The sequence below is a fragment of the Peromyscus maniculatus genome, chromosome 7, assembly GCF_049852395.1.
Source record: "Peromyscus maniculatus bairdii isolate BWxNUB_F1_BW_parent chromosome 7, HU_Pman_BW_mat_3.1, whole genome shotgun sequence".
Classification (NCBI taxonomy): Eukaryota; Metazoa; Chordata; class Mammalia; order Rodentia; family Cricetidae; genus Peromyscus; species Peromyscus maniculatus.
In genome coordinates, this window is record NC_134858.1 from 118,346,701 (window position 1) to 118,359,680 (window position 12,980).

Below are 12,980 nucleotides of genomic sequence, written 5' to 3' on the forward strand. Positions count from 1 at the left end.
ATGATCCTCACATATGAGGAGAGCGCCCGCCCTGAGTGCTGCCACCCTTCCCAGCAGCAGGACTTGGAACTTGGGTGGAGAGCCCCGGCGAGCGGAGATGGTGTCTTCGCCTTTTCTTCTCACTTCTTTCCCACCATGCAGAGGAACCTGTGGCACATGTGGGTTCACCCACACGGAGTAGACACCACAGGAGCCTTGGATTTGGGAGGCGCCTCCACCCAGATATCCTTTGTGTCAGAAGAAAAGATGGAGCCAAATGCCAGTGACACGGTGCAGGTGTCCTTATATGGCTACACGTACACACTCTACACACACAGTTTCCAGTGTTATGGCCGGAACGAAGCAGAGAAGAAGTTCCTGGCGATTCTTCTGCAGGTACTGAGTGGGAGGGTCCGAGCCAGGGGAGGAGGTCTGCCTGGAGTGTCCATCCTCACTCCAGTCTGCAGAGTGGATAGAAATAACTTCATAGTCTCATGTGATCCTGGGTCTCTTCTCCCTCCCTCTCTTCCTGTCTCCCTTTCCTCCTCTGTTGGATTAACCACTTCCAGCAAATGTGAGTGAGAAAAACTAGGGAGGAGTGGACTTCAGTGATAGCTCGGTTGGGGAAATGCCTGGTGTGAAATCGTAAGGACAGGAGTTGGATTCCCTGGACAGGCATGGCCCGGTGTGCTGGTGCACATCTTTAATCCCAGCGCTTATGAAGTAGAGGCAGGAGAATCTCTGTGAGTTCAAGGCTAGTCCAGTCTACATAGTGAGCTCCAGGCCAGCCAAGGCTGCATAATGAGAAAAGGCCAGCATGGTGATGTGTACTGTAATGTGGGTGCTCTCGGGCGGAGGCAGGCAGATCCCTGGGCCTTGCTGCCCAGCCAGTCTGTCCTACTGGGCCAGTTCCAGACCCGTGAGAGAACCTGTTTCAAAAAGGAAGGTGTGGGGTGGAAAGGTGGCTCCACAGTTAGGAGGATCGGCTGCTCTGCCACAAGACAGGAGTTCAGCTCCTACCACCCACATGGTGGTCACAACAACCCACAGTTCCAGTTCCAAGGGGTCTGACACTCTTCTGGCTTCTGTGGGCACCCAGATGCTCACATGTGCATGTGTACATATGCATACAAACCCACACACACACAAAATAAATACTTAAAAAGGCTAGGTGGAGAGGCACATACTTTTGATCCGAGCATTCATGAGGCAGAGGCAGGTGGATCTCTGTGAATTTGAGGCCAGCCTGGTCTACAGAGTGATTCCAAGTAAATCAGGGTCACATAGTGAGATCCTTTCTCAAAATAATAAACAATAATAATAATAAACAACTTACTAAAAGAAATGAAAACCAAGTGGATGGCACTGGAGGAACAACACCTAACATTGACCTCTGGCCTCCACAGGTATGTGCACATATGCACCTGTGAGACTGCACACACACACACACACACACACACACACACACACACACACACACACACACACCAGGTCCTTATGCTTGAGCAGCAAACACTTTAGTGACTGAGCCATCCATCTCCCTGCCCTCCCAAACTGTTTTAAAATAAATCTTTATGATTTTTACTATCAGTCAATGTTTGATTCACCTGCCTGTGTTATACATGTATAGACCAGGTCATCTGAGAAGGTTCTTAGGATTCCCGCTCTCTGGCAGCAGTGTGCACTGTGCGATGGTGGCTCTCAGCCTCTCTTTTGGCATTGCAGGGTAGTGGTGGGGAGAATCTTCCAGAAGGAAACTGTTCCGTCTCACACTTCCCTGTCGTCCCTCCAGAGCTCACCCACTGGAACCAATATCAGCAACCCCTGCTATCCTCGGGGTTACAGCACCACCTTCGACTTGGGCCACGTGTTCGGCAGCCTGTGCACTGAGAAGCAGAGGCCCAAGAGCTACAGCCCCAGTGACACGGTCACCTTCACGGGAACTGGAGACCCACGGCTGTGCAGGGAGAGGGTGGCTTCTGTGTTCGACTTCAAAGCTTGCCAGGAGCAAGACGCTTGTTCCTTTGATGGCGTTTACCAGCCCAAGGTTCAAGGGCCATTTGTGGTGAGACCAAAGACCAGTTGGCAGGTGGGGGGCCTCTGCACCCCCGGGGAGTCCCCCTCCCTCCCCTTCCTTCCTCTGCCCTGCCGTCTTTATTCCCTCCCCGATAGCCCCCTAGCACACTCTGTCCTCTCCCAGGCGTTTGCGGGGTTCTACTACACGGCCAGCGCACTGAACCTCTCTGGAAGCTTCTCCCTTCCCTCCTTCAACAGCAGCAGCTGGGAGTTCTGCAGACGCACTTGGATGGAGGTCAGTGTTAGAAAAGAGAGTGAGTGAGCGTCAGGGCAGACAGTGCAGCAGACCGTGTGTGTGTGTGTGTGTGTGTGTGTGTGTGTGTGTGTGTGTGCGTGCAACCATGTGTGTGTGTGTAACCGTGTGTGTGTGTGAACATGTGTGTGTGCGTGTGTGTGTGTGTGTGTAACCATGTGTTTGTGTGTGTAACCATGTGTGTGTGTGCGTGTGTGTGTGTGTGTGAACATGTGTGTGTGTGTGTGTGTGCGTGTGTGTGTGTACATGTTTGGGTGCATATGTTTGTGGATGTGTTTCTTTATGTATATGCATCTGATTACCCCTCTAGAGGTGGTGGGACCTGAGAGAATGGAGCTGATTAATCAGGTGGACTAGCCAACTTTATTCAGAGCATCAGAATAATTTGTACTCCGAGGCTTAGGAAGAGTCACCTGAGTAAAGTGTACAATCACAAAGACAAGCCACGTGTGGCAAAAACATGTTTTTCCATAGAGGCATGTAAATAAATAACAACAGCCAGTTGTGATGAATAACATGAAGTAAACTCACTCCTATCCCCTACACCTGGGGGGGAGCATGAAAACACGTTCCAAGAACAATTCTGTGTTCTGAAGACACTGAGGCCATAAGACTCTTGTCTGGTTTTCTTGGAGTCTCCTTACGAGCACTCAGAATTCCCTCCACACGACTCCATTCTTGGACCGTGTTCTGAAATGCATCTATGAATGTATGTGTGATACATAGGTGAGCAAGTGTGTACATATGCGTGTATATGTGATACATAAGTGAACATGTGTGTACATATGCGTGTATGTGTATAGATGTGATACATAGGTGAGCATGTGTGTACATATACGTGTATGTGTGTAGATGTGTTACATAGGTGAGCATGTGTGTACATATGCGTGTATGTGTGTAGATGTGATACATAGGTGAGCATGTGTGTACATATGCATGTATGTGTGTAGATGTGTTACATAGGTGAGCATGTGTGTACATATGCGTGTATGTGTGTAGATGTGATACATAGGTGAGCATGTGTGTACATATGCGTGTATGTGTGTAGATGTGATACATAGGTGAGCATGTGTGTACATATGCGTGTATGTGTGTAGATGTGATACATAGGTGAGCATGTGTGTACATATGCGTGTATGTGTGTAGATGTGATACATAGGTGAGCATGTGTGTACATATGCGTGTATGTGTGTAGATGTGATACATAGGTGAGCATGTGTGTACATATGCGTGTATGTGTGTATATGTGCAAATGGAAGAGAACAGCGCGGTAGGTTGAGGCTGCACGTGGTGTAAATAATCTCCGTGACTTTGGATTATGGGCAACACTGGGTCCATATTTCGGTTCTTGTGCAATCCTGTTACTTGTCATTTCCATGGAATTCCCAGCGATGGGTTCCGAAACACTGCTGTCACCCCCCGGTGCTCCCACATGCACACTTTGGGATTCACCTGCCCGCTGCCCTCTCAGGTGTCTCTACCTCCTTTCCAGCTCCCGTCCCTGCTTCCCAGGTTTGACGAGGTGTACGCCCGGTCCTACTGCTTCTCAGCCCACTACATCTACCACCTGCTCGTGAACGGATACAAATTCACAGAGGAGACTTGGCCTCAGATACACTTTGAGAAGGAAGTAAGTCAAAGCACAAACCCTTTTCCCTTTCTCCTTGTCACAGAAAGGTTTATATGCATGGATGTAGAAGAGAGGTCAAAGGTTAAAGGATGACCTAATCTTGCTGGTCACCTGTGAACACCCCAGAAAAAGAAGTGAAAGAACTTAATATGTAGCCCTGGCTGGCCTGGAGCTCACTATGTAGCCCAGGCTGGCCTGGAGCTCACTATGTAGCCCTGGCTGGCCTGGAGCTTACTATGTAAGTACTAGGATTAAAGATGTGCATCTCCACTCCTGGCTTATAATTTGTTTTATAACAGAATAGTTAAGTGCTCTCTGTTATACAAAAGACAATGTAAAATACAGCATTGAGGGCATGAGGGGCTCACATTAGCGCCTTCTCATTAAATAAGAATTTTCTCTTTAAAGGAACCTGAGGTCACTATGTTTACAGACAAAACTTAGGTTTGGGGAGGGCCTTCTTGTCTCAGTAATAGAATGATGGTAATTGGCAGATGATGGATGATAGGTAGATTAGATGGATGATAGGTAGATTAGATGGATGACAGGTAGATTAGATGGATGATAGGTAGATTAGATGGATGATAGGTAGATTAGATGGATGATAGGTAGATTAGATGGATGATAGATTGGATGGTGGGTGGATAGTAAAATGGTAGGTGATAGATGATACAGATAGATGAAAGATAACGGGACAGAGGTGGACAAATACATTAGACACATGGATACATAGATGATAGCTAGATAGCTGGACAGATGTTGCCTAGTGACTAAGATGTTTAGGAAGTGGAAGGACAGCTGTTTCAGGCAGGACTTGCCGTGTGAATCTGTCTGGCCACAGCTGTGTTCCCAGTTCCGATAGGATGTTCTCAATTCAGTAACAGTTAGAGTAAAGCCTGCAGGATGTCTGGAGCCATTCTGTCCAGTTCCAGCTTTGGCAAAATTGGATTAATCCAATCAATATCCCGAATTAAGCCTGGGACTGTCTATTTTCATGTAAGTTAAATTGAGTCATCTAAAAAAAACAAAAAAGTACGAGGATGTCTGGAGGTATGGACTGTTGGTGGCCTGTGTGCTGAGTCCTTTCCCAGCAAGTGCAACCATCTGCCAAGCACATTCTAGAATGGAGATTTCTGCGCTGAGGAGACATTCTCGGTTTAAATTTCCTTCCGGGGACTGGCCAGATGGCTCAGTTGCTAAAGGCACTTCCCAGTGAGCTCTATGACCTGAGTCAGTCCCCCAAACACATATTGGGGAAAACAACTGACTCCTGCAGGTTATTGTCTGACCTTCACACAGGTGCTGTTTCATTGTTTCATGTATGTTCACACACACACACACACACACACACACACACACACACACTGTAAATTCTTAAAATTTTACTTTTCTTTAATAAAAAACTTCACTCCTGGCCAAGTGGTTATCTATTTACAGTTTAGTTTTTTGAGACAGGATCTCCCTATGTAACCTTGGCTAGCCTGGAACTCATATAGACCAGGCTGGCCTTGAACTCCTAGAGATCAGCCAGTCTCTGCCCCCTGAGTGCTGGGATGCTGCCACACAGGGCATGGTGTGTGTGTGTGTGTGTGTGTGTGTGTGTGTGTGTGTGTGTGTGTGTGTGTGTGTATGAGAGAGAGAGAGAGAGAGAGAGAGAGAGAGAGAGAGATGGGTGATAAGAATGTTACATATAAGAATGTAAACAGCCAGGTAGCGTGGCACATGCCTTTAATCCTAGCACTCAGGGAGGCAGAGGCAGATCTCTGTGAGTTCTACAAAGTGAGTTCCAGGACAGCTGTGACTACACAGAGAAATCCTGTCTTGATAAACTGAAAGAAAGAAAGGAAGGAAGGGAGGGAGGGAGGGAGGGAGGGAGGGAGGGAGGGAGGGAGGGAGGAAAGGAAGGAAGGAAGGAAGGAAGGAAGGAAGGAAGGAAGGAAGGAAGGAAGGAAGGAAGGAAGGAAGGAAGGAAGGAAGGAAGAACGAAAGAGGAACATGCCGGATTTTCTACACAGCACTGAATACATTTTAAAGACAACAGTCAAATAAGAATAGAAATAGACCCAAGAGATACTACAAAAATATAGAAAGCAAGAATGAACAATTTTTAGGAAAAAAAAGTAATACTCAAGAAAAAAGAAGAGCCAGGTATTAGTGCCTGTGAGCCTGTGATCCTGTGACCCTGTGACCCTGTGAAACTGTGAGCCTGTGAGTCTGTGACCCTGTGAGCCTGTGATCCTGTGACTCTGTGAGCCTGTGAGCCTGTGAAACTGTGACTCTGTGAGCCTGTGAGCCTGTGAAACTGTGATCCTGTGATCCTGTGACTCTGTGAGCCTGTGAGCCTGTGAAACTGTGACTCTGTGAGCCTGTGACTCTGTGAAACTGTGAGCCTGTGAGCCTGTGACTCTGTGAGCCTGTGACTCTGTGAAACTGTGAGCCTGTGACACTGTGATCCTGTGAAACTGTGAGCCTGTGATCCTGTGAAACTGTGAGCCTGTGAGCCTGTGAAACTGTGAGCCTGTGAGCCTGTGAAACTGTGAGCCTGTGAGCCTGTGATCCTGTGAAACTGTGAGCCTGTGAGCCTGTGAGCCTGTGAGCCTGTGAAACTGTGAGCCTGTGAGCCTGTGAGCCTGTAAGCCTGTGAAACTGTGAGCCTGTGAGCCTGTGAAACTGTGAGCCTGTGAGCCTGTGAGCCTGTGACTCTGTGAAACTGTGATCCTGTGAGCCTGTGATCCTGTGAGCCTGTGAAACTGTGAGCCTGTGACTCTGTGACCCTGTGAAACTGTGAGCCTGTGAGCCTGTGAGCCTGGCACTTGGAAAGTGGAGGAAGGAAGATCTAGAGTTCAAGGCCAGCCTGAACTACATGAGACGCTGTATCAGAAAAAAGATTTAGGAGATGGCTCAGTTTGTTAAGTGCTTGTCTCACACACACACACACACACACACACACACACACACACACACACACACACACACGAGGACCTGAATTTGATCCCCAGAATCCATGTTAGAAAAAGTCAGGCATGGCAGTGTGCCTGTGACCCCAGTTCTGGGGAAGCAGGGCCAGAAGGGTCCCTTGGCTTGCTGGCAGTCCAGCCCAATCCAGCCCATTGAGTCCCAGGGCCCAGTGAGAAACCTTGTCTTAAAAAGTAAGGTACACAACTCCTTAGGAACACCAGAGGTTGACCTCTGGCCTCTATACACACACACACAGCTGTGCACATGCATATCTGTCTCCCCAAAAATTAATTAAAAAAATAAGAAAAATCTATCCACCCAGCCCCAGGATAGGAACACACAACCTGATGGCAGCTGGGGACGGAGCTGGTAGGATACAGTATTTAGCACAGACAGGGGGTCTCATCTTGTCAATAAAACACAGACACGATGTTTAAAAGTGCGTGCGTGCGTGCGTGCGTGTGTGTGTGTGTGTGTGTGTGTGTGTGTGTGTGTGTGTTTACCTGAGTGCAGGTGCTGGAGCACTAAGTTATGGGCTGTTGGAGTCCCACGATGTGGGTCCTGGAACTGAACTTGCATCCCCTGCAATAGCAGTCTGCACTCTACCATTTACCCACTTCTCCACCTATATACCATCTGAGGCAAGAAAGGAGAAAAATGAATTCAGGGAAGTAGCACTAATGGAGATCGTTAAAGCAGGACATTAGAAGGCCAAATCATCAACATGTCACAAGGCCTAGCCTGGGGTATGGCTCAGTTGGTAGAATGTTATCTAACATACATTGTACCCTAGCTTCCTCCGTACCCCACAAAACCAGGCTTGGTTGTACACCCCTATAGCTCCAGCACGCGGGTGCCAGGAGATGAGAGGCGTTCAAGGTCATCCCAGCTACAAAGTGTGTTTGAGGTCAGCCTGGGAAGCTAAAATTACCAGTTCAGTTATGAAGACAAACATGGTCAGATATTTAAAACTCAGCAAGCCAGGCTGCTTCTCTGGCTATTGCTTGGGGTCACTGTAGCAAGAGCGAAGGGGGTGGTTTGGAAAGGGTTCTGACGTGTGCTGAAGGTCTGTAACATCCTGTGCTAGCCAGGCCTGGTGTCAAACACCTATAGCCCAGTACTGGGGAGGTGGGAGTTCAAGGTCATCTCTGCTACACAGTAAATTCAGGAGCAGCCTGTATCGCATGCTAGTATACAAATTAAACGTTTAAAAAATAGGGCTGGAGAGATGGCCCAGGGGTTAAGAGCACTGACTGCTCTTCCAGAGGGCCCAGGTTCAATTTCCCAGCACCCACATGGCAGCTCACAGCTGTCTGTAACTCCAAGATCTGACACCCTCACACAGACACACATGCAGGCAAAACACCAATGCACATAAAATAAAAATAAATAAAGTTGTTAAAAAATAATATACAAATTGAAAGTTTAAAAAAATTTTTAATATCAAGCAAAGGGCCAGTGAAATGGCTCGGTGGATAGAGGCACTTGCCTCCAGGCCTAACTAAGTTGATCCCATTCTAGGATACACATGGCAGGAAGAAAGAATCCATGATCTTTACATGCATGCTGTGGCATGCATATGTCCACATGATGACACACACACACAAAGTAAAAGTATAATATGAATAAATAACAAGCAAATACTACCCACAGAAGAAACCAGTGCTGTCATTTAATATCTAGCTAAACAATTTTGAAGAAGAGCATCATTTGAGATTAAGAGTACAGATGATAAATTTGGTTCACTATAAAGATTGCAAACTCAAAATATGGAGATGCCTAAAAACACAGCCTCAAAATGTTATAGTCAAAAAGCAGGTAGAAGACCAGATGTGGTGGTGTTTACCTTAATGCCAGCACTCGGGAGGCAGACAGGTGGGTCTCTGTGAGTTTGAGGCCAGCCTGGTCTACAGAGTGAGTTCCAGGCTGGGAGGAGTCACCTAATGAGACCCTGTTTTTAAAAAGAGGCAGAGGAAGCGGAGGGGAGGGGAGGGGAAGGAAGAGAAAATGTACCTACCAGAAGAAATGAACACAGTGGGCTTCTCAATTGGGGGACATGCTGTTCCTAGGAATCAATCTTGGGTTGAGTAAAGACCTTCTAACCCTTTCCATCCTTAACCACAAAAAGGCCTGTCTCCCTTCGGTACGGGGATGCTCTGGGCTTGTAGGGAACTCAGTTTTCTGATTGTCTGCAGTACTGAAGGGGGAACCTAAGTTCTTTGTGGCTGTGGTGCAGTATCAGAACATAGGCAAACCCTTGACCTTCTTAGACCATAGTTCTCTTCAGAGTGTCCCATGGGGCTGACAGTAGTGTGGGCTGGAACCAGCCTGAAGCTCTGCCTGAGAACTGAGCCATTGCTCTCCTCAACAGGTGGGGAACAGCAGCATTGCCTGGTCCCTAGGCTACATGCTCAGCTTGACCAACCAGATCCCAGCTGGAAGTACGCTGATCCGCCTACCCATACTGCCACCGGTTTTTATGGGAGTCCTGGCCTTCTTCACGGCCATCGCCTTGCTCTGCCTGGCATTTCTTTTGTATCTGTGTTCAGCATTCAGGACAAAGGGCCGCTCTGAGAATGCCTTCGACCAAGCAGTGGATTCTGATTGAGCCTTCCAAGCAGCAACTGGAGCCCGAGGCTGCCTATAGCCCACCAGAGTGACACCAGGCAGTGTAAGCAAAGTGGCTGCCACCTGGACCTGCTCCATGGTTAAATGCCAAGGTCATGTGCCTCTCAGCTACTGGTTCCTGCCAGAGCACTTCCTAGGAGCCCCTCAACTACTCAGTGAGAGTTGCCCTGGCAACCCCTCCCCACCTGACTGTTGGTCCACTGGGAATCAAGGAGACACAAGCAGTCAAGTTCAGGGTCCTCACTCCAGAGGAAGTTGAAAATATAATAACTTAATGTGGACGAACTGACCACAGGGCTCAGTTTCCAGTTTCTCTCCCTCACTATTCTTCCTAGCAAGGCACCCATGAAGGCTCTGACTGGGACATCTCACCCATGCTGTCCTATAGATCCTTTCTAAGACCTTCTTGTCTGTTAGTTTCGAGTCCAGACCCAGCTCAAGCCACTGATACTTTCTTTTAGCAATCCCATAAGCATTAAGTTCCCTAACTGGTAGGATGTATCATTTGGTGGGGAAGATGATAGTGTAGAGTCTCATGTAGCCCAGGCTAGCCTCCAACTCACTATGTAGCCAAGGATGACCTTGAACTTCTGATCTCCTCCTGAGTGCTGCAGTTATGGATATGAGTCACTACACTCAGTTTATGGGGCGCTGGGGCTAGAACCCAGGGCTCCATGCATGCTAGGCAACTGTTCCACTAACTGAGCTGGATCCCCAGCCTCAGAAGACTCTGGAACTCAGGACACATGGAAGTCCCTACCACAGTAGCTGCTCTCGTCGTGGAATTCCCACTTGGGACTCTGGTCATGAGACTGCTACTCGGTGTGCATCCTCCTCCTCATGTAATTGTCACACCGCTGTGCCCTCTTCTAAATCACACCCAGTCGACTGCACTGGGGCGGATCTCACTGACCGGGCAGGCCCTTGTCCAGGGCTGCCTGTCCACTATCATCATGGCGTGTGTTTCCCCACCACCCTCACATGTATACTCAATCCTGTCCTAAGACATCCCAGTCTGGAATTTCTGACCAATTACTTACCCCAGTTCCAGTTCTCCCTGAGCAGCCACTACACATCTTGATTTGGGGGGAAGGAAAAGGCAATCTTGGGAATACTCAACTCCAAAGTGGGATAAGAAAGGGCTTGAGCAAGTCCAGTTGCTACACGCTACAAATCAATGCTGTTTCGTATGGCTGGTTGTGGACACCATATGGAATAAACTCTTATTTTTATTTTGCAATGTGTATTTGTTAAATATAGATGCCCTTTCTCTAAGGAGATAGGGTGGTATTTTTAAAAAAGAAGAAAGAGTCTCACTGTGTAGCTCTGTCTCTGCCTCCTCGGTGCTGGGATTCTAGGTTTTATTTTTATTGACTAACTTGAGTTCTGGGTACTGAACACAGCTCTTCAAGCTTGCATGTTTTTTACTGACTGACTGGCCGTCTCCCCAGCCCTTGTTTAGGTTTTGAGACAGGGTCTTGATTCATAAATGAGAAATAAAAATAGGGTCTGGAGATAAGAGCACTGGCTGCTCTTCTAGTGGACCTGGGTTCAGTTCCCCACACCAATATGGCAGCTCACAACTGTCTGTGTCTCTAGTCCCACAGGGTCTGGTTCCCTCTTCTAGGCTCCTCTAGCACTGAATGCATGTGGCACACAGCCAGACATGCAAACCAAATGCCATATACACAGAAGTTAATAAATAAAAAAACTTTTTTTACAAGATTTATTTATTATGTAAATAGTGTTCTGCCTGTAGGCCAGAAGAGGGCACCAGATCCCATTATAGATGGTTGTGACCCATTATGTGGTTACTGGGAATTGAACTCAGGACCTCTGGAAGAACAGTCAGTGCTCTTAACCTCTGAGCCATCCCTCCAGCCCATTAAAAAAAAAAAAAACTTTTAAATAAAAGTAAAATAAATCTTAAAAAAGAAATGTCAGGCTGGAGAGATGTCTCAGAGGTTAAGAGCACTGGCTGTTCTTCCTGAGGTCCTGAGTTCAATTCCCAGCAACCATATGGCTGCTCACAACCATCTGTAATGGGATCTGGTGCCCTCTTCTGACATGTAGGCATACATGCAGGCAGAACACTATGCATAATAAATAAATCTTTTGATAAAAGAATGTCAAATATTTTGATTTTACTTGCCTATCTCTGACTTCTAGAAGCCTCCCAGCTTATTAATTTAAAAACAAACACGTGTCTAATAAAACCAGAACATTCTCTGTGCTTACTTCAAAAAGCACTGAGTGTTCAGGATCATGGTTAAATAGCAAGTTCTTAGTTGTGTAGGTAAGAAAGCCAGCTAAGTGTCTCTCCTCTTGCCAAAGACATGTCTCCTTTGATATGTCTGTTTCTTACACCTGTGAGTGAGCTCTTTCAGATAAACCTCACTCAGCTGTGTTCTGCTCGCATTATATACAGCACAGATATCTCAACCCTGCTGTGTCTACACACTGATAAAGCCACACCTGTCCCGTACCCATACACTGTCCCAGCTATCCCAACTCTCATGGCCCCTACATCTGTGCTCCTCATACAGATACAGACCCTATGCCATAGCCCCAAATGTCTACCACCCAGACACACACACACACACACACACACACACACACACACACACACACACACTACCACCATTGCTCACACTGAGGTGTAGATGTAACCAACCATCTTATTAAATAAGAAACACAGAACCAATGTAAAAGAGAAAGCCATGAGGTCAGAGCTCAGAGCTAAAATCTCACCCTTCCTCCTGTGGTGGTCCTAGCTCTCCGAAAGAGCTACTTCCTGTGTGTTTGTCTTTTCATAGTCTTTTTGTTCTGCCTTCTCATTGGTTGTAAACCCAAACATGTGACTGCCTCATCACTGCCTGTATGTATAGGCCTCCAGGTCTTAAAGGCGTGTGTCTCCAATACTGGCTGTATCCCTGAACACACTGAGATCTACCTAGCTCTTCTACCAAGTGCTGGGATTGAAGGCGTGTGCCACCACCGCCACACTCTTGCTATGGCTCTAATAGCTCTGACCCCTGGGCAACTTTATTTATTAATATACAATCAAAGTCACATTTCAGTACAATTAGAATACCACCACACTGAGGTACAGTTTTTCACACATTCACACCTGATCTCCAACTCAGACCTGTGCACATTAGTACAGGCCAGCCTGTTGCTCCCGCCTCAGCCTCTGGAGTAGCTGGGATTGCAAGTGTGCACCACCACACTCAGCGTGCAAACAGCTTTGAAACTTCACAGTGGAAAAGAGGTTAGAGGCTGATCTAGCCAACACCACACAGGATTTGAACTCAGGTCCTCATGCTCATGTGGCAAGCACATTCCCAACTAAGTCACCTCCCCAGCCCGGGTTTTGGTTTTGAGGAAGATGCCATGCAGCCCTGCTGGCACTTGCTGCACATCCCAGCCCAGTCTCAAACTCGTGGCACTTTCTAC

General features: G+C 47.4%; 1 protein-coding gene and 1 long non-coding RNA gene across 2 annotated transcripts in view; both read left to right on the forward strand.

The window, feature by feature from the left end:
* Entpd3 (ectonucleoside triphosphate diphosphohydrolase 3) overlaps nucleotides 1-10,756 on the forward strand; it is a 29,247-nt gene extending 18,491 nt beyond the window's left edge. Inside the window, exons 7-11 of the mRNA XM_006992026.4 lie at nucleotides 142-375; nucleotides 1,772-2,044; nucleotides 2,180-2,290; nucleotides 3,801-3,938; nucleotides 9,268-10,756. Coding sequence (XP_006992088.1) covers nucleotides 142-375; nucleotides 1,772-2,044; nucleotides 2,180-2,290; nucleotides 3,801-3,938; nucleotides 9,268-9,504 — 993 coding nt within the window. The 3' untranslated portion in view covers nucleotides 9,505-10,756. The remainder of the gene's footprint in view (nucleotides 1-141; nucleotides 376-1,771; nucleotides 2,045-2,179; nucleotides 2,291-3,800; nucleotides 3,939-9,267) is intronic.
* Nucleotides 3,949-5,785, forward strand: LOC143274374 (uncharacterized). The gene is made up of 2 exons (XR_013053008.1): nucleotides 3,949-4,446; nucleotides 4,547-5,785. It is a non-coding gene; the product is annotated as an uncharacterized LOC143274374 (long non-coding RNA).
* Nucleotides 10,757-12,980: the final 2,224 nt, after the last annotated feature.